General features: G+C 45.1%; 2 protein-coding genes across 2 annotated transcripts; one reads left to right on the forward strand and one right to left on the reverse strand.

Moving 5' to 3' along the window:
• Positions 1-959: 959 nt before the first annotated feature.
• Positions 960-23,718, forward strand: MAP2K1 (mitogen-activated protein kinase kinase 1). The gene is made up of 11 exons (XM_042474970.1): positions 960-1,114; positions 11,342-11,552; positions 11,856-12,002; positions 13,087-13,164; positions 14,341-14,392; positions 18,532-18,656; positions 19,101-19,308; positions 20,074-20,138; positions 20,834-20,895; positions 21,106-21,151; positions 22,579-23,718. The coding sequence occupies exons 1-11, from the start codon at positions 1,035-1,037 to the stop codon at positions 22,690-22,692; spliced, it is 1,188 nt and encodes a 395-aa protein (XP_042330904.1). The 5' UTR covers positions 960-1,034; the 3' UTR covers positions 22,693-23,718.
• SNAPC5 (small nuclear RNA activating complex polypeptide 5) lies at positions 23,636-27,429 on the reverse strand. Its single transcript, XM_042474984.1, has 3 exons — positions 27,272-27,429; positions 26,121-26,213; positions 23,636-25,578 (listed from the first exon to the last, which is right to left on the reverse strand). The coding sequence occupies exons 1-3, from the start codon at positions 27,359-27,361 to the stop codon at positions 25,474-25,476; spliced, it is 288 nt and encodes a 95-aa protein (XP_042330918.1). The 5' UTR covers positions 27,362-27,429; the 3' UTR covers positions 23,636-25,473.
• Between the last annotated feature and the right edge of the window lies 1 nt (position 27,430).

A 27,430-nucleotide genomic window follows, 5' to 3' on the forward strand; every position in this document is an offset into this window, starting at 1 on the left:
TAAAGTAGTGTCAGACTGCATGGGTGACTGGTCCAGATGTCCAAACCCAGGGTGACCAGGTGTCCTAACTGCAAAGGAAGGGAAAGCACTGAAGACTTTAGGACGTTCTATAAAAATGGGGGACATGGCCAAATAAAAGGTCAAAACACCCCTAGAAACCCATTCTTCTTAGTCCTGCTGCAAATGGAGGACCTTTTGGAATTCCTCCTGGACAGAAGCCTGAAATGGAGGGCAGGCCTTGGAAAAAGGAGGATGTGCCTGGTCACCCTGGACCAAATATCCTAACCTCAGAGGAGAAGGGAGTGCAAAATGGAGGTCCTCAGGAAGGATGGAGGACATGGCCCAGTGAAAGCTGCAAATATAAATTCATGCTTTTTAACCTGGCTGCAAATGGAGGACCTTTGGGAAAGCCTCCTGGGCAGAAGCCTCAAATGGAGGTCAAGCCCTGGGAAAAGGAGGATGTGCCTGGTCACCCTGGACCAAATGTCTTAGCAAAAGCAAAGACGAGCTGCAGAGAGATATTTATACTGAACACAGAACTGCAGATTGATGTTTATATTAAGTATCAATCCATGCTTTTTAGCCCTGCTCCAAATGGAGGAGCTTTTGGGACTCCCCCCTCCTGGGCAGAAGCCTGGGATGGAGGACAGGCTCTGGGAAAAGGAGGACCCTGCCTGGCTCTATTGTCCCAAACCACCAGCCCTTCCTTCCTTCCTTCCTTCCTTCCTTCCTTCCTTCCTTCCTTCCTTCCTTCCTTCTCTTGCTGAGCTTGGCCAGGAGCTGGACAGTGGCTCTTCCTTGCTCATTGCCCATGTGCAGGGCATGGATTTTTGGGAAGCACTCTGCACATGCGCCCTTGGCCTTGGCACCTCCTGGGCGGGGAAGAGGAGGAGGAGGAGGAGGAGGAGGCAGAGGGTGGGGTGTCCCTTTTAAAGCCTCCTCCTCCTCCTCCTCCTCCTCCTCCTCGTGGGCTCCTCCATCCTCCTCTCGCCTTCTTCGCCTTGACAGAGAGAGGGAGGCAGGAGGGCACCATCATGCCCAAGAAGAAGCCCATGCCCATCCAGCTCAACCCGGCCCCAGACGGATCCGCCATCAATGGGACCAGCGCCGCCGAGTGAGTAGCAGTCCCTGGCCTTGGAGGACTTGGGAGGACATGAGAGCCACCCTGGGGACAAGGGAGAGCCATGCCTGGCTTGCAAAGGGGCTTCTTCCCCTGGCACCATAGGGATCTCTCTCTCTTTCTCTCTCTCTCTGTGTTGGGTTTTGCAAGAAGAACTTCTTTGCAAGCCTTGGTCCAAGAGGACAAGGAGATGGTCGCGTTGCTTGCTTGCTTTTAAACTTCTGCATTTGCGTTGCAGTGCTTTGAGCTCCTTCTCCTTCTTGTGAAGATGGTTGGGTTGCTGCTTTGCTTTTGAGCTTGGCATTTGCATTGCAGTTCTGTGCTTTGTATTTCTCCTCCTCCTCCTCCTCCTCCTTTCTTATAAAGATGGTTGTATTCTTTGTTTTTAAACTTTGCACTTCCATTGCGATGCCTTGCATGGCTTTGAGCTTCTCCTTCTCCTGAAGATGCTTGAATTGTTTGTTTTTTAAAACTTTACATTGAAAACTTTGCATTCTCCTTCTTCTTGTATAAATGGTTGGACTCCTTGTTTGTTTTTAAACTTAGTATTTCCATTGCAATGCTTTCCTTTGCAGTGCAGTCTAGTTCTCCTCCTCCTCCTTCTTGTGAAGATGGTTTGTTTGTTTGTTTTTAAGCTTGTCATTTGCATTGCTTTGAGCTTCTTCTTGTGTGCCTTCAAGTCTTTTCGGACTAGGGCGACCCTATCCTGAGGTTTCCTTGGTTCAAGAGGACAACAACATTGTTGAATGAACGAATTCAACAATGTTATTGTCCTCTTGAACCAAAGAAACCTCATGATACCTGGACTTCTCATGAGTCTCAAAGGTGCTACAAGATCTCTCTACTGATTCTACAGACTAACATGGCTATATTTTGAATTAAAACATGATTTCCTTGTCAAATTGAACCAAGGAAACCTCAGGATACTGGAGACTTCTCTACCAGAGGGATCCGGAGTGTGTTTGTGTGTCTCGATGTGTTGTGTTTTGCAAGAAGAAGTTTGCAATTCTTGGTTCAAGAGGACAAGAACGTGGTTCAATTGGAGGTATCCCCCCAAAAAAACCTTTGTACAGTCAGCCCTCTGTATCCACAGATTCAAGCACCCATGGCTAGAAGATGTTTTTAAAATATATGAATTCCAAAACACAAGCCTTTATTTTGCCATCTTATATAAGGAACGTGGTCTTACTATGCACAGCAGCACAACGGCTACCTTAGTTCAAGAGTGTGAGAGGTTTAAGTAAAGCCCCGTCACACACTTCCAAAAAAGAAGCCTCACTTTATGGTTTGCTTGGACTTCTTCTCATTCTTTAAAACTGGAATGGTTTGAATCTTCTGGCCTAAAAATGTGGTCCCTGAGCAGTCTTGTGTTTTTGGCTTTGTGGCAGAGGTTAAAGTAGAGGAGAATTTAGGACAACAGGGTATTTGAAGCTGAAATGTGGAATAAAAATTGCACTTTATATATATTGCACATGAAAAGAAATGCTGGCGTCAGGGGAGTGGATCTATTAAACTGTCCCAAGGCAAGAATTCAGTGGCTTTCATGTCTCTGGAGCTGTTTTCACTTGAAGGGGAAGTAGCCCTTCTTTGCAAAATATTACCCATTTGTGTTCAGAAAAAGTAGCATTTCTGTTGTCAGTTAGAAGCAGGCTTCTTTGAATTCACGAAGTGGCCGAGTTCCTCTCCTCCTACTCCTTTTTGTCATTTTCATTACAGTTGTTGTCTTGTCTGCCTTCAAGTCCTTTCCAGGTTATGGCGACCCTAAGGCAGAGCTATCAAGGGGTTTTCTTGGCAAGTTTCTTCCAAGAGGGTTTGGCACTTCCCTCCTCTAAGGCTGAGAGAGTGTTCTTACCACAGTATTGTGAGGCATAGTGGTTTGAGTGTTAGACTACAACTGGAGACCAGGGATCAATTCCCCGATTGGCCATTTAACCCACTTGGTGACCATGGGTGAGTCACATACTCTCAGCCTCAGGGGAAGGTAATAGCAAACCTCCTCTGAACAAACCTTGCCAAGAAAACCCCACAATAGGTTCTCTTTAGGGTGACCATAAATCAGAAATGATTTGAAGGCACACAACAGCAAGAAATACCACATTTAAAATGCCATCTAAGCACTTGCTGTAATATATATTTGCACACCTAACAGTTTTGCAATCACAACTGTTTCCGCTCGCCATACTGAGCTGTTGCTAGGATCATCTGCGTCTGTTCCAGTAAAAGGAGCATTCCCTGGCATCTCCAGAGAACAGGGCTGAGGATGTGCAACAAGAAGCCAACAAACTGGGAGGGTTATTTAATATGTGTTTACGATTTGTTTTGTTTCTAGGCCCCCTTTCTCCCAGTAAAGGAGGCTGATGGGGTGCAGGATGAGTGCACCGCTCAGTGATGTCCACTCTTCCGATGCAAAAAGCACCATCAGTTGTTGCAGTAATCCAAACTGTTGGCAGGATTACTTGTGTCAGTGAATTGCTATGGTGAATTTTACAGCCGGAAAAGTCTATGTGGAAGCTCTCTGCTTAATGAGGAGTGGAGAGCAGTACTTCTGCAATGCAACAGGTTCACTGCTAAACTGCGGTGGATGCAAGAGGTGGGAAATGCCTTCCCAAAATAGAGATGCCTTTGCAAATTCTGCTTTGAGGAGAACCCATCTGTATCTTCCAGACGAATGGGTGGAAAGGATCTTGCCAGTCCATGGGCCATTGAGTTTCCCAAATGTTCCCCTGCACTTCTTGGAATCTATGTGGGTGTTTTATATACAAAAATTATAGAAGTATGTGGTTGGAGAGAGTGTGCATTTACAAGCAAATAGCATTTTAAAATGCTGCTGTAATGTATGTTTGCACACCCAACAATTTTGTAAATCTAACTCCTTCCGCTGGCCATACTAAATTGTTGCTAGGATGTGATAGAGGTTCGTAGGCTCATATATTACTTATAGGGACCCTTTCTCTTTGTCCCAGTGGTCATCCATTGAGCATGATGGGCAATAGAGTCAGGACAGGCATTCAGTGCAGACATTAATGTGCAGAACTCTCTCCCACAAGATGGGATGATGGACAGGGGTTGAGATGAGATTTTCAAAGTGGGAGTAGTCAAATTCCTGGAAGATGCTTGGTGGACTCATGGCATATTCTTATTCTTTCCTACCTGCATAACCCTTTCCTTCCACCACTGTCTGTCCCTCTTGCCTCTGCTTCTGGATTTTAACTTGGTCGACTCATTTCACATATGCATAATGTTAATTTTGAATAATAAGTTTGCTGAAATGGGTTGAACAGCTCTTCTTTTTTGTGTTTGGGGAACCTATCCCTATTCTTTCCATGTTATTTCTACCTCTGGTACCAAAGAAATAAAGCACATTGAGTTCTTCAATTGCTCCAGGTGATGTGGCACTGCTCCTCTCACCAATTGCTTGCGCTAGCTGGGGATGATGGAAGTTGCAGTCTGACATCACTTGGAGTGCTCTGCTTTGCCTTCCCTTGTTTGAGAATTTATACAAGAAGCAGTAGAGGAAGAAGGAAAGGGACAAACCTGTGGAGTGACTGATGTTCTCTTCTGCTCACGCTTCCTTGAGTCAGGCCAAACCAGAGGCCAGGAAATTTTGTAATGAAGCCACGATTTTGGCTTGCAATTCCATCAGCCAATGCACTTTTTGAAGAGGAAATACACTGTGACTCATTCATCTTTCAGGTTTTCTTCTCTGCCACTATTTTCCAGAATCTGCAAATGATATACTGAAGTCAGCTTGGCTGCAAATGGGGGCATTGTGACACTTTGGAAAGGAATGCATTCTTGTACTTTTCCTGAACCCTTTCTCTGTCCATTATTTCTCATCATTTGCTTAGAACGGGAAATGGGGAAAATACCCACTTTCAACCTTACTCTTTTCCCATTATATCAGCAGCCAGCTGCGATAACTGCCAGTCCTCTATATTATACACATGTGGCGTTCACATTATAAAGCAATATTGGCATGGGAACCAAGCAGAGGTTTTTCAAATTGAGAAGGTGGTTCTACTTTTCATTGTTGTTTCATGCCTTCAGGTTGACATTTTGAACCTTCTAGAAACCATTTGAAAGTTTCTTCCAAAATGCATCCAAGGATAACTTTTTTGTTTTACTGGTCTCTGCTTTTCTTATGATTTCCATTTTGGTGACCAAAACCTATGTATGCTTTTTTTAACAAGCTGGGAGTAACTGGTGAGGCTGGCTTAGCGGCTCTCCCCTCTTCTCTCTGTTTTGCTATTCACACATGCTCTGGAAGGGATTATTCTGGAGGAAGCTCCTGTCTATTATGCCCCAGGGACACATGGCTAAAGATGGATCAGAGAGAGCAGAATCCCGCTCTTTCCTATCTCAGGCTTTACTGCATTGTTTACAGCAGGCATGGTGCTGCAACCTGACACCTGGAGTCTGTGTTTCTCCAGCCCTACTTTGCCATCTCCTAATGCCAAGCATGGCATAGTGGTTTCAATGTTGGACTACAACTTTGGAGACCAGGGTTCGATTCCCAGCTTGGTCATGAAACCCATTGAGTAAGCTTGGGCAAGTCGCATACTCTCAGCTTCAGGGGAAAGGCAATGGTAAACCTCCAAACAAATCTTGCCAAGAAAACCCCATCATAGGTTAGCCTTAGGGTCACCATAAATTGGGAATTACTTGAAGGCACACAACAAGAGCAATGCCACAAAACAGTGCTGCTATTCTTAAAAAAACAACCCTTCCGTTCAGAGAGAGGACGAAGGGTGAGGGGCTTAAAAAGACTTTGTCAAAAGGACCTTTTTTATCAGAGGCCTGCGCTTCAAAATGTCCACTGAGCAGAGTTCTCTAGGCACAGTCTGTTATAAATATATAATACAAACGTGCCACCAGACCTATGATAATAAAATAGTCTTCCTTTTCTGCATCTCCCATTCTTGCAAAAGTCACTTTTGGTTGTTGCTTTCTTTCCTTTTTCCCTTTCAACCAATTGCCTTGGGAAATCCTCCTCTCTTTTTAGGTGTGCGTTTGATGTTGTCTCCTTTTCCATCCCTGCTGTTAACTCGATCTCTACGTGTGCGTTGCTGATTGTATTTGGTAAGCAGTGCGTTATGAATTTAGCATAAGTCCCAGCCAGCGATGGAACAGTTTATTATTAAATACGCACTTCAAATCCAGTTTTAATCCCTATTCAATCCCAAGGACAGCTTGAGGCACCTGCTTTCCAAATCTAGCCCCAAGAGAGAGAGAGAGAGATTCCTCTCTCTCTTTCTCTCTCTCTTTTTTAATTTACAAAGAACCTAATGCAGCATTTAGAAACATAAAATGAAACTGGCAGAGAGTCTGCCATAATCCTTCTGTTTGTCTCATTAGTTAGCAATATTTAGAGATACAAGCAATTCCTTACTTTGCCCTGTTTTGCAGGGGAAGGGGGATAGAAAATCATCTCAAGCTACAGATCACCAGAGCAGGTTTTAAACCCTGTTTAATGTTATTATCAGAACCTAATGGTGCAAAGTTTGCCCACCCTCCCCATCGGCAGGGTTTCCCTGGTGCCAAACTCAGCTGCCTTTCCTCTTTTCCCCTTCTCCTCCCTCTGCAAAAAGGATGCATTTGAGGACACAGTGCTTTTAGAAGCGGCGGCAGGCCAGAGGGAAGGCCCAACGCGGCAGAGAGTTAACAGCTGTTTAGAGAGGAAGGAGCCATGTGCCGCTCAGAAATTCCTGACCAACATCTGCTCTCCGATGGAAGTTCTTTCCTACCCACAGTTGTGTCTGGACAGGAAGGGAGCAAATTCCTTGGCTGGCATTCCTTAGGGGCTGGGGCACGGTTTCTGTATTCCCTTGAGAGATTTCATCACCCCATAGGCATTCCACCGCCCACATGTGCCAAGGGTGCTAAAAGGTCATTGGCGGTCTCCCATCCAAGTACTAACCAGGGCGAGAAATGCTCCAGAGAGTCGGATTAGTTTGTGGCAGGGCAGGTGATGGGCAGAAGGTAGGTCTGTGGGCCAGTCATGAGTGATGTGCAGCCGATCAGCAAGAGTTTCTGACAAGCAGTAACTTAACAATAGTAAGTAAAATTGCAAGTGCAGAAAAGGTTTCTTGGCCATGCTTGGCCTGGTGCTATCCATAGCATGCATTCCTTGTTTGGAGAGTCACTGGGTTTGACCAGATTTCTTGTGCAGCTCTGCTAGTCAATTCTGGAGCTGCTAGAAGCCTTGATATAAAATAGTGGTCCCCTTTAAGAGATTTTGGACTTCAGCTCCCAGAAGTCTCAGCCATATTGGCCAGTAGTCTGGGATCCTGGGAGCTGGAGTCCAAAATCCCTTAAAGAGCACAGCTTGGGGACCACTGATATAGAGCAAGGACAAGGGGACACTATGGAGTCATGCTCCCCTTTGGTCTAAAAACCAGCCTACCTGCACCCTTGTTTCATATTTTAAAAACACTGTACACCCGTTTGTGCCATTGTTAGTTGTACAATTGGTGTCGGGCCAACGGGTGTTTCAGATCTGTGAATGCAGAGAAGTATAGATTGGGCGGGGATTAGCAGTGAAGTGATGAATCCTCATCTGAGCACCTACGCACCTGTCGCCTCTTGGAAGAGTAGGAGGCAGTTGACAGTACAATTTGCATGAACAATGCTAGTCTTGAGGCAGAAGAGTGTGAAATCTAGGAGACAGCTCTGTGTCCTCCGAGAAGCACAATTCTCATGACTATGGAAACAAAAGTCAAAGCAGATTCTGATGGGTTCTTTTAATTAATTATTAATTAATTACTTAATATCCCACCTTTCTCCCAACAAGGGCTTCATCTCAAGGGCTGTCTGAAGAAGAATAAACAACAATGCCAATAGCACATTCTGTAAAACATAAGTTGTTTGCTGTCAAGTCAGTTTTGAGTAATGATAATCCTATGAACGTGAGACCTCCAAGAGTTCCTGTTATTTATGAATGGTTGGTTCCTTAACTAAGTGTTGTTGTTAATTACTATTACGTTGGCTGTGACTAATGATGAATGAGAGGACCTCCAAGAATCCTGGTCATCAACAGCCCTACTCAAGAATTTCAAACTTAGGAAAAATAAGAGCAACCAAAATGGTGAAGGGTCTGGAAACCATGAAGCCCTATGAGGAGAGACTTAGGGAGCTGAGTATGTTTAGCCTGGAGAAGAGACAGTTAAGAGATGATATGATGGCCCTGTTTAAGTATTTGAAAGGGTGCCACATTGAGGATGGAGCAAGCTTGTCCTGCTCCAGAGAATAGGACCTGGAGTAATGGATGCAAGCTCCAGGAAAAGAGATTCCAACTCAACACTTGGAAGAACTTCTTGATAGTAAGAGCTGTTGGTGGTGGAGGACACTCCCTTGGAAGGTGGTGGGGTCTCCTCCTTTGGAAGTTTTTAAACAGAGGCTGGATGGCCATCTTCATGGGGATTGTGTCTTCCTGAATGTCAGAATGGGGTTGGATTGGATGGCCCTTGAGATCTCTTCCAACTCTATGATCTATGATTCTAACTCTGTAGAGAAGGGTGCAAGAAAAGAGGAACAATTGCAGAGATGGAGGCAGAAGGGTTATATGTGCAAGAAAAACAAGCAAACCCCTTGGCTTCCCAGGCTCTGGACATCATTTGCCTGCCTTTGTGGCGAAGCCAAAGTCCAGGGCAAAGGGGTATATGTAGGAAATGGAGCATCTCTTGACCTGGGGCAGGATTGTGGCTCTTGGCGCCGTCTGATTTTCCACGGGGGAAGCGCTCTGCTTCCTTTGGCTCAGCTGTCACTTAGGCCAAAGCTGCCTCGGAGGGGCCCTGCCAACGGATGTGCTTTCGAGAGCGTGAGCTGCTTATTCGCCTCTCTTGCCAGAAAACTTCCAAGGCAGGAAGTACCTAATCAGATTGCAATGACACTCAAATATTTACTGTGGTGTGATAAAGGCAGGCTCCTCTGCTCCTCCTAATGATAGCCTGCTCTAATTTAGTTTTCTGATTGTCGGCGTAAAGATAAGGAGGGAGAAGGCAGCTGGGGTTTATATATATTGCCAGCTCTTCATAGCTGCTCTTGCTGTTTTGCAGCAGACAAGTGAGAAGAACTCAGCCTTTTTATCCTGAAGGTAGGGGAGAGGGATGCGTGCGCTGGTTTGGAAAACATAACCCTCACGTCCTTCATGGTACAGTTCTGAACAGATGCTTATTGTTCGAACATGGCTGCGTGCGTTTCGTTCCATGCCTGTCGCAAAAACAAATCAATAATCTTGTGTCGTAACAGTCTCAGAAGACGGCTCCCTTTTAGAAATAATCCCAAATGTTTCTTGCTAGTAATTTATATGCCATTGGAAATACACACACACACACACTATATTTTACAGTACAAACCTGAAATCAATTTAACCAAGTAATTTGCAATTGATGTATTGCTGGTTTCTCTGCGGGAGCAGCATTTAGAAGTGTTTCCTTTTAGGGCCACATCTCTCAGAGTGTCCCATCCAGTGAGATCCTGGAAAGTCTCAGAGTCCTGGCTGCATTGCTGAGCGAGGTGTACAGTTGGCAGCTTCTCTTTATTTTATTAGGATAGCAATCGTGTGGCCTTCCAAACATCATTGGACTATAAGTCCCAGCATCCTTCACCATTGACTGTGCTGACTTGGGTCAGCTGGGTGTTGCAGTCCCTGCACATAAGGAGGGCACTTGAGCTTCCTACGTCATTGGGATGTGCCATGAAGTTCTTCAGTGCCAGCGTGGGTATCCATCTCAGTTACTAGCAGCCTGCACCTGGGATACTTAACAAATCAAATACAGTAGTTTTGCAATTGCTGCAGTTTGTAAAAAGGTGTCCAAAAAATGGGAGTGGGGTGTGGATTCAAATCCAGCATGAAAACCACTCTAATCAATTTTTAACGAGGAGAATAAAAACAGCAACAGCGTCCCTTGATACCTTGGAAGAGATGTGAGTGATACAAGCCCTGCTGGGAAGTGAAGCCTCTGCCTCTCATTCCCTTGTTCACGTTCCCTTTCATCTACAGACATGTTTTATTTATGCAGGGAGGGAAGGAAGTGCAAGCAAGAAGCTTTCCTGCAGTGTGTTGGTGGTTATGTAATTGCCTGAGAATTGGCACAGATAAGTGTGTAAAATATTTACACAGGCTCTCCGGAATATGCTGCCACTGCAACATCCCTCCCTCCTTCCCTCCATCCATCCATCCAGCATGGCCTTCTATTCCCCTCCAGATGTACTGGACTACAACTCCCATAGTCCCTCAGTCCACAAAGTTGCACATCTGGAGGGGATCGGGTTGAGGAAAGCCAGCCTTACAACATTTTTTTCAGAAGTGATGACGGCTCACCGGTTTGAATCAGCAGGACTGAGTCAATAAAAGTGTGGGAGGGAGGGAGGGAGGGAAGGAAGGAAGGAAGGAAGGAAGGAAGGAGGATTTAAATGAAAACTTAGTTCCGTCTCGTGTTGCAAAAGAATGGCTTTTTGGAAGCCAGTCAGCTCTTCCGAAATGCTAAACACTTTTTGGTTACTGGCGATATTGCAACACAGCGGGTGATGTCCTGCTGCAGGTCTGAGCAAATATAAGGAAAATGCAGAATATGCTTTAAAGAGTCCTGATGTCTGTGTGTGTGTTGTGCATACTTGCATGTGTTCCCTGGTACTCCTTGGTTACAAGACTGGGCTTAAAAGGATGTGGTTGTACTTTCAACACAAGATTACCAGTACTTCAAGGGATGTTTCAGTACCTGCATAGTTTCTTGTCTGCTTCTATGGCTAGCAAAACATGAATAAATTCAGAAAAACAGGAAAAACCCAGAACAAGGACCACAAAATGTTAAAGCAAATGAATTTCTACATCAGGTAAGATGTTAACAGCAAGCATTTCAACATGATCTTCCTAACGTAAAGGTCGGCAAGGTATAGCCCATGAGCTTCATGCAGCCTTTGAACCGTACTTTTGTAGTCCCTGAAAACCCAGTCTCTCAAGTTTAAAAAGAATTGATATGATTTTCAAGCAATTTCCCCGAATACATAACATGCAAAATTTCCCTCATTCACCTCCACAAACACCCCAGGACTCCAAACTCCTCCACAAGCAATATGTCTGTTTCCCTCTATAGTCCTTCTCAAAATGGCGGCAGGAATAAACGCCAAGTTCCAAACCAATGTGTCAATTGAATGGTTCTGCTTTTCTCCTCAATTAATTGATGTTTATTAATGCCCCCCCCTTCCCTTCTTGTGCCATAGGACAAATTTGGAAGCTCTGCAGAAAAAGTTGGAAGAATTAGAACTGGATGAGCAGCAGCGGAAACGTCTGGAGGCCTTTCTGACCCAGAAGCAAAAGGTTGGGGAGCTGAAAGATGACGACTTTGAGAAAATCTGTGAACTGGGCGCTGGGAATGGCGGGGTGGTCTTCAAAGTCTCTCACAAGCCTTCGAGCCTCATCATGGCAAGGAAGGTGAGCGCAACTACTAACCTTGCAAAGCCATGGATGGGCAACTGAGGAGGGTTGGCATCTTGCTGCTTGCATTGTCAGGTCTTTGGACCGTAGATAAATAAAATATAGTTTTGGGAAGAAGTTGAACTCTCAGGCTGAGTGATTTGTGATGCCCTTACCCCAAACCTCATCTGGGATTCCTCCCTGAAGGGGGTTCTGGAGCTCCCTGTGGGAATGGCATATCGTAACATTTGGATGATTCTTCTCTTTAGCTCCCAAGAGTTGGCCAATAATGGTACTTAATGGCAATCGATTGCTTTGTAGTTGATCCACCTGGAGATCAAGCCGGCAATTCGGAACCAGATCATCCGGGAGCTGCAAGTCTTGCACGAATGCAATTCTCCCTATATTGTGGGCTTCTATGGAGCCTTTTACAGCGACGGCGAGATCAGCATTTGCATGGAGCACATGGTAAGGAAGCCTTTGGCACTCCATGATGCACATTGTATGCTTGCTACAGTTTACCTGCTCAGAACCATGTGTTAACGCTTTTGAGATCCAGATAGCTGTTGCTCTGGTCTTGTAATTTTCTTTTTTAAGAAGAAGCTTTGACTTAAAGTGGTTGCGCTTTACTCAGAATCGATGAGGCTTATGCTGTTTCCCCTTCTCATGAAGCTCTTAGCAACAGCAGTTTATATTTAACTTGGAGAGGGTGTGTTTGCTTTGCATAACATGTTGAATCAGGTCCTGATAAGCCAGCGGAGTGATTTACTTTTAAGCCTGAATTCTAGGATCAACTAGGCTTACAGTGTTGCTTCGCTGTGTCTTCTTTCCCTATTTTTGAACATATAGAGAGTGCGAAGCCGAAGGCTCCCATGGCCGGCATCCATAGTTTTTTGTTTCTCTGAAGATGCCAAAGCCACAGATGCTGGCGAAACGTCAGGAATAAACTCCTCTAGAACGTGGCCCCATAGCCTGAAAAACCCACAAAAAACAACAACTAGAGAGTGTTTGAAGGCAGTGCTTCTACATCTGTTTCATATGGATTTCTCCCCCAATGTGTCAAGGACTGGATAATATTTGTGGCCATTGGCTACAGCTGTTTCTTTCCTGAAAATTTGTCAACAGCACTTGAAAAGTAACTTGCCACAGTTGCTCTTCTGTTAGTCCCTATCATTTTTGAACCACTTTTAGGATTAATAAGAGAATAGTGGAGTACGTATTTCCTATTAAGGATAAGGATCGACCGCTTTCATATTCCTGCCAAGTAATCCAGCACATGGGCCTAAGCAGGCAGAACCAAATGGACTCCCAATTTCCACTTGGGTTTACTTACTAAACAACCTGAGCATTTCCTGTCTCTGTCCTTAAATCTCTGCTGCACACAGATCTCTTTGCCGTTGCGTTTCATCAAAAGCGCAGCCCAGCTGTTCCTTTTCTGCTATCAGATGTCAGGATGCTTTTCCCTTCCCAGTGGGCTTAGCAGAATGCCGTTGACACGTCGCATGTAAACATAATTAATGCTCCAAATGTTTCAATGTCTTCTTCTTCTCAGGATGGAGGCTCCTTGGATCAAGTCCTGAAAAAGGCTGGCAGAATCCCGGAGAAGATTCTCGGCAAAGTTAGCATTGCTGTGAGTATTTGGCATTCAGGAAGCGGGATCCAACTACAGTTGGAAACAGCAGGTCAACCCCAGAAAACAGACAGCTGGTGAATGTTTTTCCTCCAGGCAGATTGCAGCAACGAGGACAGATCTGACCACGCTCCTGTACTTTTGCTTTTTGCATTTTAAGCGCAGGGCCTTCAGAAAAAATCAGGTTTGCAGAGGAGATCTATCCTGGAGAGGGAGGTTTCTGCATGGCCAGAAGCCCTGAGTTGACAGTAGCAGCACCAGGCAGCCACTACAAGAGGGATGGCCAAAGGCAGCAAGACTAGGGCTGCGTCTGCACTGCAGAAATGATACAGTTTGACACCGCATTAACTACCATGTCTCAATGCTATGAAATTCTGGAATTTGTCATTTTGTGAGACGTTTCACCTTCTTTGTGAGAGAGCTCTGGTGACACAACACAACTACAAATCCCCAGATTCCACAGCATTGAGCTATGGAAGACTAGAAGTGATAAGCCAGTCACAACCAGTCATTTTCTAGTGGGGCATTTTTTGGGGGTTTCTTTTAGCTATTGGGATAAAGGACCCCCCCTCCCCCCAATTAGCATTTTGGGGGCAAAATGATTCTTGCCTGTTGTCAGATTTTGGCAAACAAAAGTTTTTCACTCAATTTTACTTTTGAAAATAAATTTTGGGGTGAGGGGGCAAGGGCCACATTGCTCTCTTGTGCTGCATAGGGTCCCCATGTCATAGGATTCAGATCCCTGGTTCAGAATATGGCTTTCCATGGTGGTGTTCAACATTTTGCATGTATCTAGGGGTACGTTTTATATAGATAGATATAGATATATGTTGATAGTTTTGGAAGAACAATTTCTAAAAGAGCTTGAGTGGATTTTATTAACCCATAAGGCTCAACAAGTCAGTGTAGCCCAATTATTGGGTTTCGGCCTTAAATCAATGGGATTTAGTCTTCAGCAATTGAATCAGTAGATCTGATCAAGTTAGGATGAGCAAAGTGGATTCAACCCAGAATTGTTATATGTAATTGTATATGGAGATAACCTGCCCTTTTTTGATTTGTTGAGGAAGAAATACTGCTAATTGTCCATGTTTGTATATGCATTTTTTTTCATGTCCTGCTTTTATTTTATTTCTTTAATGATTACATAATGGGTTACTTTGTTTTCAAATCCAGGTGATAAAAGGCCTAACATATCTGAGAGAGAAGCATAAGATAATGCACCGAGGTAAGACTGGATCCTTTTGTCTCATTATATTCTGGATGCTAATAACTGCCTTTGCACATCTTTGCTTACCAAAAAGCAAAGACGTAGTTCATAAGTCTTGGACTCAGGCCAAGGAAACCATTTCTCTGCTCAGTTATTATTCTCAGTAGCTAATCTTGGGCCACTGTGGAAAACAGGGAGGCGGCTGGAATTGGAGAAAATATGAATGTCTTGGTTCCATATTTTGGAAGGAAAGCCAGTTAAGAAGTTGGATCCAAAAGGAAATCACACTTTATGGAACCAACCAACTGGTTTAAGAACCATGAAAATGTGCAGAGAAGTAGTTGAACTCTATGCTGCATCTGTGGATGTATGGAAGGGGATCTTTGCCATCCCTTTTTATTGCACAAAGCCTTGTCTGTGTCTAGCTACTCTACTCTTCTTAAATTGAATGGTATTTGCGCTGGCTTTGAATTGTGGCCACCCAATGAATGAGAGGCCTCAACAACCCTGCTCAGACCTTGCAAACCCAGGGCAGCAGTGCTTCCTTGAGTAAATCCATCCATCTGTCATGTACTCGTCTTTTCCTATTGCCTTCCACTCTTCTTCCTGAAGTATTGCTGTCTTTTCCACCAAGTTGTGTTGTCCAAGATACAGTAGTTTCATCATTTTGGCTTCTAGGGACAATTCAGAATTAATTTGCTCTCATACCCTATTATTATTATTAGTATTAGTGATGTTGTTCTGTAGTACAGTACAACTGCGGTTTCACTTACCCATGTCTGAAAAACTATGGTCTCTCTGGGCATAGAGTCTCACTGGAGAACCTCCAGATGCCTAGATGTGGTCAACTTCTGCCAGAAATATAGGTTCACTGTTATCTGGAGTTTTCACTATCCATGGGAACGTATCCCTCGTGGTTAGAAGGTCGTGCTGTTTCCGTAAAACTCTTCAAGCGCTATGTTCCAAGTAAGGTGCTATTTTCCTGCCTGTGCTTTCGTGCAATGTATGCTGAATCCAATTCCCACCTCTTCATTTAGTGTGAAGTTTGCCTCCTGTGTCCAACAGCTGCTCAGCAGTTCCTTAATGGCTGTGCGCTTCCGTATCCCGACACGACTCCCACTGTAGCTTCTTAGGAGCGCGGCGTGTGCCATGGTGTTTACAAACCTTGGACGTGCTGTTTTCAAAACTCAATTACCCTGAGAGTGTATTCGCATCATCATCAGCCTGTCTCTTCCTGCCAGTCATTACTGGATGTTTGGGCAACGGAAATCAATACAGCTGGAGAGTTCATATGAATAGGAAAGGAAAAAGCTGAGAAACATTGTTCCCCTCCCTGTCAATATTTCTCAAACCACTAGGTCAGGCAGCTGGGTTGCTTGAACTGGTCTATTGATTCAAATTAGCGGCACAAAGAGTGTTAAAGGTTTTAAAGTTTGCTGTATGACAGCACTCCCCGCTGTGTCACTTACCAATTTTGATTTTATTTTGTCCTCAAATGCTCCTCATAGGGAGCTTTTGGGGGGCAATCCCACCCTATTGGGGCACCAAGACAGGCCTCCCCCCCCCCCCCCCACAAACAGCGATCTAGGAGATGATTTCCCTCTCACTGATGAAAAAAATAATTTGGTCACATAAAAACATGCCCCTACATCTTTCCATCGGAGGGGTGCTTCATGCAAGTAAAGACAAGAGAGGGAAAGACTGTCCAGCCAACCTCAAAGAGGGGAGGAGGAGGAGAGCCTGGTTTTCTGAGCACCATAAATAATCTGGATGGTGTTTTGGCCTGGATGCTGGCAGGGGAGCAATAAAGAACCGAGGGCTGGACGCTTGCATTAGCCTAATTGACTGCATTTACTTAGGCTCTTAGCCGGCTCCTTCTGCAGCCATAAAACACAGCGGCATGACGGCTGCAGGCCTGGAACGGAAGTCGAGAGGAGCCCTGGGGAAATGTTTCATCCCAGAAAACCCGGACAGAAGCTGTGCTAAAAGTTACAATTCAGGGTGGGCAGAGTGAAGCTCTCCAGGGGTTCCCAGTTTCCTTTGCCACCAAAGGGGTTGTGGCTGCTGACACCTGGACCTAACACTGCTAAACAGTTACTAAGGAAAGTTAAAGAAGAGTAATTGGATCATAGAGTTGGAAGAGACCCCAAGAAGGGCCATCCAGTCCAACCCCATTCAGCCATGCAGGAACTCACAATCAAAGCATCCCCGACAGAGGGACATCCAGCCTTTGTTTAAAAACCTCCAAAGGAGGAGACTCCACCAGACTCAGAGGGAGCCGCTTCCATGGTTGAACATCACTTACCATCAGGACGTCCTTTCTAAGGTTGAGATGGCATCTCTTTTCCTGCCCTTTGAATCCATTGCTCCATGCCCCCATTCTCTGGAGCAGCAGAGAACAAGCTTGCTCCATCCTCAGTATGACACCCCTTCAAATACTTAAACAAGGAAATGCAAAGTCAGGATTACTGCTGAACATAGAGAACACAAAAATAGTGACCACAGAGGAGCTATGTAAATTCAACCTAAATAACAAGGAAATTGAAATAGTTAAAGGTACCTTGGATCAAATGTCGATCAGAACAGAGACTGCAGTCAAGAAGTAAGAAAAAGACTAGGAATGGGAAGGACAGCTGTGAAAGAATTAAGCAATATGTAAAGATATACAAACTGAGCACTAAAGGTTTACAAGGTCTTTAGCCTTCTCTGCTCAAGAGTGCTGGCGCCTCACAAAACTACACTTACTATATGTCTTACCTCTCCCCGTGGGTTGAAGTAGGGAACAACAACAGTTAACAGAAAAACAACGTCAGTCCAAACACATCAGTTAAACGGACAAATAAGATGTACACTCTTTAAAACAATGCACATCCCAGGATTTTGTAGATTCCTACAGAATAGAGCATGGCGGTTAAAGTGGTGTCAAACTGCATTATCTCTGCAGTGTAAATGCAGCCTGAGAGATAAACGAGGCCAAAGGGAGAACCTTCTTGAGCGTCCTTATCTACAAAGTGGGGCAAATGTACCCCTCCAGAGGTTATTTATTGGACCACGGCTCCCAGCAGCCCCATCAAACATAGTCAAGGATGAGGGATGCTGGGAGCTGGAATCCAGCAACATCCCACAATTCTCTCTTTCTGTATAGTGTCTTCAGAGGCACTTCTAAGAAAGGAGAAGGAACCATGGGCTAAATCTACCTCTGGAAATGATGGAAGGCGGCTGGTTCTTCTGTTTCTTGGGACCCTGTGCCATTGGATGTACCCCCGTCACTTCTCCCTCCCTTAATTTCCTCTTCTTACTGGCAGAATTGATTAGCGGATGTAAGAGGCATAATGCACTGCTAATGACTGGATAAGTGCTCTGTTCTACAGAGCGAGCGGTCCTTACGCCTACAGCAGAAAAGGATGAAAAGGAACGCTCCCAGGCTTCAGCGTTCGGAAACAGGCTCCAGTTGCCTGGTAACAGGCAGCCATCCTTGAAGGAAGCCGGGAGACAGATGCGTACAAATGCACCCGTGATGCTTTGATTCGGACAACCACCTTTACCTCTGGGGAACCCTGCTTTTTAAAAAAGGCCTTTCATTTCTGCAGATTACAATACTGAGGCTGATGATTTACTCATTTTTATCCCACCTTTCCCCCCAAATTGGACTTTCTGCTCTTTTGAAGGAAAATAATGGGTGCGCATCAAGTAGGTGCAATGATGTGGAGCTAAATTTTTACCCCCAAGTTGCATGTTTGTATTCCAGGTGCACCAGATAATGATGCGACATCACTTCCACCCATCATTGTCATCTCATTTCAGCAATTTTGAATGGATTTTTGGGGCACAGGGGCTTGTAGCTGGGTTGGTTGGTTGTACTGCCGTATTTATGGACAGTTTTGGCACACTTTGAGCTGTTTTGGAGCCAAAGATTACGTGAAAATCAGCCATAAAAATGAGAACACAACGGCCATCTCGCAAAATGGATGCCTTTGGAAGGAAGAAGCAGATGGGGGATGGGGGAATATCATAATTTAAGCATTTGTTCATTTCGTGAATTAGTTTCTTCCCCATGCCCTTCTCATCTTAATCATATGAATGCGTATCAGAGATATTAAGGGAAAATAAATTAGGCCGTAGCCCATTCATCTTTTTTCTTTCCTATCCTCACCCAGACGTGAAGCCATCCAACATTTTGGTAAACTCTAGAGGGGAGATCAAGCTTTGCGATTTTGGGGTCAGTGGGCAGCTGATCGATTCCATGGCCAACTCCTTTGTGGGGACACGATCCTACATGTCCGTAAGTATTCCCATGCAGCAAAATGCCTAAGGCAGACAGCGTTTGGTGTTAGGAATTCATGAAGGTGTAATCCTCGGATAGAGTCCTTCCCCCATCCCCAGTATATTTTACAGTTGCGTACACACAACAGAATTAAAATGTCTGCAGTCCCCACAGTCTCATTTCTAACCTGAAGTGCTACAGTTGTGACTATTGCTGCTAAAACCCCTCCTTGCCAGGGATCCTTGTTGGTGAATCTCAGCTGAGATGTGAATGGGAAAGCGGAAAAACAAGCTGAGTGGAATCAAGTCTGGTGTCTGGCTTCCCTCCCTTGATACAAGGGGTCTGTTGATGCTTCCTCCTTGGATACGAATTTATTGTTGCCATTTTCAACTGCCTCAACTTTTAAAAGATATTTAAATATAATTAATATTTATTTTATTCCCCCCCATGCTGTACATGTAGCCAGAGAGACTACAAGGAACGCACTATTCAGTGCAGTCGGACATTTGGAGCATGGGGCTCTCCTTGGTGGAAATGGCCATTGGAAGGTACCCCATTCCTCCACCGGATTCGAAGGAGTTGGAGCTCATGTTTGGGTGTCCCATTGGGGGTGACTCCCCTGTCTCCGAAACGTCCCCCAGACAAAGGACACCAGGTCGGCCAATGAGCGGTAAGGTTTCACCGATGCCATTTCTCTTTGGGGATAAGAAATATGAGTCAGGTTACATTGAGTGGAACCCTGTTCATGTTTTACACATCCTTAAAAAGTTGGATGTTTTGGCCCAAATCTGACTGTCTGCGTTCCATTCCACATTGCAAGAGTGGAGTTGTACATGGCATGCCATTGTGCTTGGATGGGTATTGTGCATTGGGCACATAGATAGATGCATATCACACATACAGATGTGTATGCACATTTGGTTGCTCAAGTATTGTAATTCACTAATGGGGCTGTGTATCTCTATTAACATAAAGTTATACTCCATCTCCTCGGCGTAGGAACTTTGCCGTCTTGTTAGGCCAAACTGGGTTTGGGGTGGTTGCAAGCAAGCTTTGAAGTTACACAGGATCCTTCAACAACCAGCACAGAAGTATTTCAGGGATTTTGCTATCTATGTGGGGAAGATTCTAGGTTACAAGCTGCAGGAGAATTAATCATCATGATAGTCTAGGATCAATAGTAGGAAGGCTTGCTGCAACTTACACTAGTGTGCAGACACTGACAGATCCCAGGAGTCCATTGAAAGCAGGTGGTAGCAACATGCCATAACTGTATTTTAAAGTCATGACTGTCTCTGACAAAAGTCATCCTTTTCTGACATCGTGGAAACGTCATAAAATGTTCCTGGAAAAGTTAGTGAATAACAACAATAGAAGTTATTATCCAAAGAAAGTATATTACTGTTTACTTCCACTCTCTGCTGTGATTTTCCAGCCTATGGTTCAGACAGCAGACCTCCAATGGCCATCTTTGAACTCCTAGACTATATTGTCAATGAGGTAAGTTAGCCAACGTCACTCCGTGTATTTTGCATTGTAGCTGTTGGTGGGTTTTGCAAGCAGAATTAGGAGGCAGTCACTACCTCAAGGCAAAATCCTCTGGGAATTCTTAATGCACATCTAATTTTTCTTTTGGGGGGTTAGAGCTGAGAACAAGCAGCACTTCAAAAGCAGCAGACCCAAGAGGAAAATATGCTTTCCTTCATTCATACTTATGTTTGCCCTTGGAAAAAGGAGGAGGAGAGGAAGAACCCTCCCAGTCTCAGATTATTTTCACATCACATAGTTATAATTTTGATCCCACTTCAACTGCCATGGTTGAATCCTATGGGAACCTGGGATCTTTTGCAGTTCAGTGAGTTGCTTGGCATACTCTGTGTGATATCTATAATGCCGTACATTCAGGAGAATGAGATGGAGGAGTCTAAGCAACTGCCCAAACTACAAATCCCAGACCAGAATACAAAATGGAGGGAGGAGTTGCATTGCCACTTTCCACTCCACTCTTCTCCTTCCCTGTTTGACTCCCTGGAGTGTTTTGACATTTCCCCTCCAGTCACCTGGCCAAGATATCCCCCAGTTAGGTTTTCTAATGAATTGGGTTGTGGAGAGAGGCTTGGCAGCTGCTGCTTTGAGAGAATTAAAGATGGCATTGGGGGTAATGGTGTCTTCCCTCTTTCTCTTGATGTTTGCAGCCACCTCCAAAGCTTCCCAGCGGAGTCTTCAGCCCAGAATTCCAGGACTTTGTGAACAAGTGGTGAGTTCAGCCCCTGAGCACTTTCGTCTCCTAAAGAAGCAGATTTTTGCCTTTTTAAAAAAGGAAGCTTAAAAAGTGTCATACCTGAACACATATGCTGCTCCTGCTGTGGCTTTGACTACCTATGCTCTAGTGTAGCTTTGAATGGACCCTTGCTGGGGGGAGTAGGAATGTGTCAGAAATGTGACTCTTCTCTTCCTTTTTGCACAGTTTGATCAAGAATCCGGCAGAGAGAGCTGATCTCAAGCAGTTGATGGTAAGTGGAAACTTTTACGTTTCTCTGTCAGTTTCTCTTGGCTGTAAGAGCTACCAAAAAGCAGAACAGGCAGCCTTGGAGGAGGAGGATGGATTCACCTTCTTTAGAGGTCTTTAAACAAAAGTTGGATGACCCTATTTCCAGAGTCCTTTAGTTCTAGATTCCAGCAGAGCAGGGCGTTCGAATAGATTGCTTTTGTGACCCTTTCCAACTTTGATGTTGCTACGCTCTGGCCGCTGCAGTTCTCCTATGAAATACAGCAAGGTAATAGAAGCTACAATAGAAAGGAATCTCTCTTTGGCTTCTTCTCACACTAGCTGTATACAGTTGCCCCTGACACACATCACACAAAACAACCCTTTTGGTTTCCAACAAGAGAGCTTTGTTAGTCGGTCACAACATGAAAATGAGTTTGGGAGGAGGCCTCTAGTAGTACCTTTTAGACAAATAGACTTATTTTAGCATGAGCTTTGATGGCTTATCAATCCACTTCATCAGCTGTACTTGATGGAGCTCAATTACATAGCTGTGGGAGTGGGTTCAGAGCGCAGTCGCGCACAGAAAGATGTGCATTGTGATCTAGGATGATAAGGGTCTATCAAGTCTTTTATACTGAGGCACAACTAAATACAGTGGTACCCCGGGTTACGAAAATAATTCGTTCCGCCGCCGCTTTCGTAACCCGAAATCCTTCGTAAGGCGAAAAAGCCATAGGCGCTAATGGGGAAAAGCCGCGATTTCGTGCGAAATAGCGCCGAAAAGCACCAAAATTTTTTTCGTAACCCGAAATAACCTTCGTAACCCGGAACAGTTTTTTTCTATGGATTTTTTTCGTAACCCGGAAATTTCGTAAGGCGGCGCATTCGTATCCCGGGGTACCACTGTACATTAGCAAGAGCAAGTTTCCTTGGAGACAGAACCTTCTGAGACTTCTTTTGCTAGACGTATAGTTGTGAGAACTTGTGCATTCATATTCATAGAATGCCAACATACCACTATCCTCCTTCTTACTTCTATTAATGGATTGGAATTTGTCCAATCTTCCTCTGACTTTTTTGTTAGTTTTTGCTCAAGAACTGCTACAGGTCGAGTCTCCTTTATCCGAAATGCCTGGGACCAGAGTAGTTTTGGAGTTTTCCAAATTTTGGAATATTGGCATATACATACTGCAACAAAATTCATTTATGTTTCCTCAACACCTTATCCAAAGCCTGAAAGGAGTTTTATGCACAATACCTTTGATAATTTTGTGCATGGACCGTCGGAAAGCAAAGGCGTCACATCTCAGCCACCCATGTGGACAACACCTTTTTGGGTTTCCAGATAAGGGAGATTCAGTCTGTACTTGTAACTCAGGTGTTGTGTACCTAGGAATGTTGAAACACTACCTTGCCTGTTTGTTACATTTTCTTTTTGCTCCCTGCCAGGTCCACACATTCATCAAGAGATCGGAGGCCGAAGAGGTGGACTTTGCAGGCTGGCTGTGTTCCACCATTGGCCTAAACCAGCCCAGTACCCCGACCCACGCTGGAGGTGTCTGACTCTCAAACCAGGGTAGAGAATCCACCAAATGCTGCCGCCGCAACCACTGCTGAGCAACCTTCATTCCAAGGGGAGCTTGACTAAAGAGCCCCTCGCCCAGACCCACGAAAAACGAACTGGAAGCAGTGCTTGGTGGATTGGCATCCGCTTCCTCCTGTCCGGCTGTTTAAAGCAACGCAGTTTTGGTCCCATCTTCTCAGAGCTTCTGTCCATTGTGGCAGGGAGAAACCTGTCCTTTTTAAGGAAACCTCCCCCTCCCAATCTCCCTACGTAGCATGTGCCAAATTCTTTTCTTTCTGTGTCCCCCTCCTTTCCCTCTCGGGGTCCCAAATTAACAGTTGTTGTGTTTGATGACTTGTTTGCTAACTGACCAAACGTGTGATGCTTTAAGTGAACAAGCTGCCAATTTTTGGAGTGAAAAGCTGAGCATCTTTTCCTCCCCCGGCCGAATGGGAAACCTCTCCTCCCCTTCCTAAGTGGTTGTTGACGGTGAGCCTTTTTGTGACTTTAGTGGCCCTTTTTGCAGTCTTGCTTATCCAGTCTCTCAGGTGAAAGTTAGGGATGCCTCTCCCAGGTATGTATTAGCTGCTACAAGGCTGAGGTGGAAGTCGCAGTAACTCTTCTGATCTTTGTGTAAGGACTTTTCGATGAGCGTGGGCAGCGATGGCGTCCTGGATGGACCCTCTGCTTCCCGTCGCGTCAAATTACAGAAATTGGTTGGCACTTCTATTTATTTTAACAAGAGTCTCGTTGGAGAAGTGACCCGTCCCTCTCCCCAGTCAACCCGAATTATGTGCATTTTGAGAATGGGTCGTAAGAAGACTAAAAGCCTTTCGGCCAGAATGAAACGCCTTTCTTTTTATTTAAAAGAATGCACCAGAATTCTTCTAAGATCAGCTGAAGTTTGTCTATGAAGAAAAGAAGTCTGCATACTGTTACAAGTGTTTGAAAAATCCTTTTAATCATTTTATTCTGTCAGATGTTCAGCCATTTCATCCTACACTAATAAATATGTCGTGGTGTTACTTTGGGGAATTGATTAAAAGAAAAAGATTAACTGCTACTGGCTGTTATTAAGACAACGCTGGGGGCATTTTTAGAGGCGGGAGAGGCTGTGCATTCCCTATTAGAGCTATTTCTCACCCGATACTATACTCATTCCTTCCACCTTCAAGTCAGAAGGGGACACCTTTGTTGACTTCACTTGGGCCCCAATGTTCATTTAAGCTTGGAGCTGATCCTTGATTGCAATCCAGACTTGGGGGAAACTAACTCGTTCCCAAAATCCCTTTGTCAGAATGGCCACTGGATGATTCTGGCAGCCATACTCCACAAAAGCGATTTCCCCCACTATCACCAATTCTGACCATGGCTTTTGAAACAGGTCTGTCCTTTTCCCCAGGCAAACCTCTAATGCCAATAAGTCCCCTTTCTCTCTAGTCCTATTCTAATGCTCATAATCAAGGGGAAAGAGAAACAAAAGGCGCAGCTGCACTGAAGAATTAAAGCAGTGTGATTAAGTGTCATGATTAAGGATCCTGGGATGTGTAGTTTGGTGAGGCTCTCTTGACAGACCAGGCTGAAGACCACATCAAACTACAAACCCCAGCATTCTGTAGCACTGAGTCATGGAAGTTAAAGTGTTGAGCTGCTTTAATTCTGTTACACCCAGAGCAAAGGGAAAACAAACACAGCCAGAACATGAAAACAGGCAGGAATGTGACTAACTTCACTCCCTTCATGGAGAGAAAAAAACAGGTTGTTGGCATTGGTCACTGCAAAGGAGCTACTGTGGCCAGAGATGGTCAAAGTGCAGCCATTCAGATGCAGCTAAACCTCAACTCCCAGCATCCTTTAAGGGAAGCCACAGCTGCAGGGCTGCTGTTTGGCCACTTCATCTCCAGAGATACGGATGGAGAAGTGCTGTAAAGGAAAATATAGGGACTACTGGGGCAGGTAGCCACCGCAAGGACTTCCCAGGCTACCTTCAAGGCAGAGGGGTTCATTCTGGTCCTTGCTGCATTACTGGTTTGCAGCAGGGCCTCCTTTCCAGTGACCAAACTACAGGTAGGGAGGAATAGTTGGCCATCCTCATTCATGACGAAAGGCCCCTCATTTTAGGGAAGATCAGTAATTTTTTGTTTGTATTTAGCAAAGCTAAAGAGCCATACAATCCTCTGACAGTGGCTGGAAAGGAGCGACCTTCCAAGTAACACCTTCGGATGGGAAATGCTACACAAATTTCAGATGTTTCCCAATATTACCCGCAGTAAATCCATGGAAGCGTTTTAAAGTTTCACACAATTGGGGGGGGGGGGAGATGCTTAGAATTTAAGCATCTCTCGTGGGTTTTGTTTATGCCCCAGCAAAATGCACCCAAGGGCTACGTGCAAAGAGTCCCCCCAAAAACCACTTTTTGTTTTCCTTTCGCTTCATATATTTGTGCTGTTTGCCCTTAGCAACAGCGGATGATGTTTCAAGACTCGATTATTGCTTTTGAGAGTAGTGTGTTGCATCTCCCAAATGCTACTTGGCTCAAAACAAGGGTGTGTGTGTGTGTGTGTGTTTTAAAAGGAATCATGCTACATTGGTTTTGAATCCACAACACGTTCTCCCAATGGCCCCCGCTCATACCCGCAGTTTATTGCCGCCTCCAGAAGTCTTACGGAAACCCAGCCTCATTTCCAAGGGTAGTTTGGACTCGGTAGCACCAGGCAAAAATCTTGAAAGGTGGACAGGAGGTTGTTCCTGAGTCTGGGATTATTAAACACAGTCCCACTTTAAGAATCCGATTCCTCCTCCTCCTCTTCCTCCTCCTCCTCCTCTTCACTGATGCATATCTGTAGCTGCAGTTTGGTCTGATTGATCGCTGCTTCGTTGTCCATCTGTCCAGGGGGTCAAGCATGCACAAAACATCTGGGTTAATGCAAGCTGGCAAATCTAATAAGGGTTGCAAAAACATGCTCAACACAGAAATCCACAGCTATCTCACACACACAAGTTACGGCACGATATCACAAACCACTTCATTACGCTAAGCCCAGTTGTGTCTTTAAGCAGCAAAGCTTGAAAGCTGCCTTTCCCAGGATGGGAAGGGTGAGAATAATACAATCAAAGAGTTGGAAGAGACTCCAAGGGCCACTCGTTGCCATGCAGGAATACACAAAGCATCTCCAACCAATGGCCATCCAACCTGTGTTTAAAAACCTCCCCAAAAGACCACAACTCTCCAAGGGAGTGTGTATCCCTGTCGCACTATTCTTACTGTCCTAATGTTTTGGTGGAATCTCTTTTCCTGTACTTTGACTCCATTGCTCCAGGTCCTGTTCTCCGGAGCAGCAGAAATCAAGCTTGCTCCATCCCCAATATGACATCCCTTCAAATATTTAAAGAAGGCTATCATATCAGGGTTTGAGGAAACACTTACGTTTTGGTCTTCTTCCTCCATTGCTGCGGTGGATGAGACAGACATGTTCCCTTCGCTTTCCTTGATCATGGACTGGAGGGCCAACTCTTCCACCTGGAAAGGAGGACAGCAACAAGGTTTGTTAATGGGCCTTCTCAAAACACAACAAATACAACAAAGCTTGTACAACGCTCAGCATAAGAACTCTATACAAAAGGTATACACATACACACACACACACTACATACACAAAGAGGGAGTTATCCCTTTGCAAGACTTGCTGAAATAAAATAGGAAAGCATTGACCCTCGGTTTCTGAAACAACTGCATTGTGAGATCTAGAAATCCACACTAGAGTTGTGCAGACAATAAAACGAAAGCTGGTAATAGCCTAGGAAAGCTAATCCCTGTGCTTCTAATATAATAACAGACCTGTCTTTAGGTTCCCAAACAGCCGTCCGCACATGCCCAGAGGCTTAAGGCTTAATAATAGGCACATTCCTTGGCTGTCTATTTATAATGCTGCTGCTTTTGGGATGCAGTGCCTCTTTCATAGCAGAGTCTTGCCACTCGGCTGACAGCTGGACTGACACTCTAAGGCTGCATCCACATTGGAGAGAAAACCCAGTTTGGTACCGCTTTAACTCCTGCTCTGGGCCCCACAACATACTCCAACTCCCAGAATTCCATAGCGTTGAGCCAAACAAAGACTACGGATTTGCACTATTTTATCCCACCGTGTCATTTGAATATAATCTTATTTTTTTACTTTTATATGGGCTGCAGGCTGTAGGCAGGACTTTCTCTGGCTTTGCTTTGCAAAGCGCTGTGTAAGGCCTTTGGCGCTCCATTAAATAATAATAATAATAATAATAATAATAATAATAATAATAATGGATAAAGATGTTGAATAGCAAAACTGGGCTGAGGACGGAACCCCATTGGTCACTCCAAGAGGAACCAATGGTCAATGCAAGAGGAGCCACTGGTCATTCCCAGAGGATCCATTGGCCACTCCGTGCGGAGCCATTCAGCCAGCATTGCCTAGGCCCCTTTCCCAAGGATGCCACTGGGGGGGGGGGGAAACCGTGTCAGGGATGACACGTGTCACAGGAGACGTGCGTCCTCTCCTACTGTACACGTGTAGCCCGGGGTCCCTCCTGGAGCCGGACCTTGAGCCGGTTGAGCTGGTCGTGGAGCGCCGCCTTGACCCTCAGCAGCGTCTCTTCCTCCTTGCGCAGCTCCTGCAGCCGGCTCAGCATCCTCCTCCTTCCTCCGCACCGACGCTGCCCCTGCCTCCGCGCACGGCGATGACGTCACGGAAGAGGCGA

Source organism: Sceloporus undulatus, chromosome 6 (assembly GCF_019175285.1).
Source record: "Sceloporus undulatus isolate JIND9_A2432 ecotype Alabama chromosome 6, SceUnd_v1.1, whole genome shotgun sequence".
Classification (NCBI taxonomy): domain Eukaryota; kingdom Metazoa; phylum Chordata; class Lepidosauria; order Squamata; family Phrynosomatidae; genus Sceloporus; species Sceloporus undulatus.

Bases quoted from the DNA above. Each gene is read 5' to 3' on its own strand.
- SNAPC5 (XM_042474984.1), bottom strand. From the start codon at position 27,361: ATGCTGAGCCGGCTGCAGGAGCTGCGCAAGGAGGAAGAGACGCTGCTG. The intron at 26,214-27,271 runs GTCCGGCTCCAG...CCTCCTTTCCAG, and splicing joins ACCAGCTCAACCGGCTCAAG to GTGGAAGAGTTGGCCCTCCA. The intron at 25,579-26,120 runs GTAAGTGTTTCC...CCCCCTGGACAG, and splicing joins TGGAGGAAGAAGACCAAAAC to ATGGACAACGAAGCAGCGAT.
- MAP2K1 (XM_042474970.1), top strand. From the start codon at position 1,035: ATGCCCAAGAAGAAGCCCATGCCCATCCAGCTCAACCCGGCCCCAGAC. The intron at 20,139-20,833 runs GTAAGTTAGCCA...TGATGTTTGCAG, and splicing joins TAGACTATATTGTCAATGAG to CCACCTCCAAAGCTTCCCAG. The intron at 20,896-21,105 runs GTGAGTTCAGCC...CTTTTTGCACAG, and splicing joins CAGGACTTTGTGAACAAGTG to TTTGATCAAGAATCCGGCAG.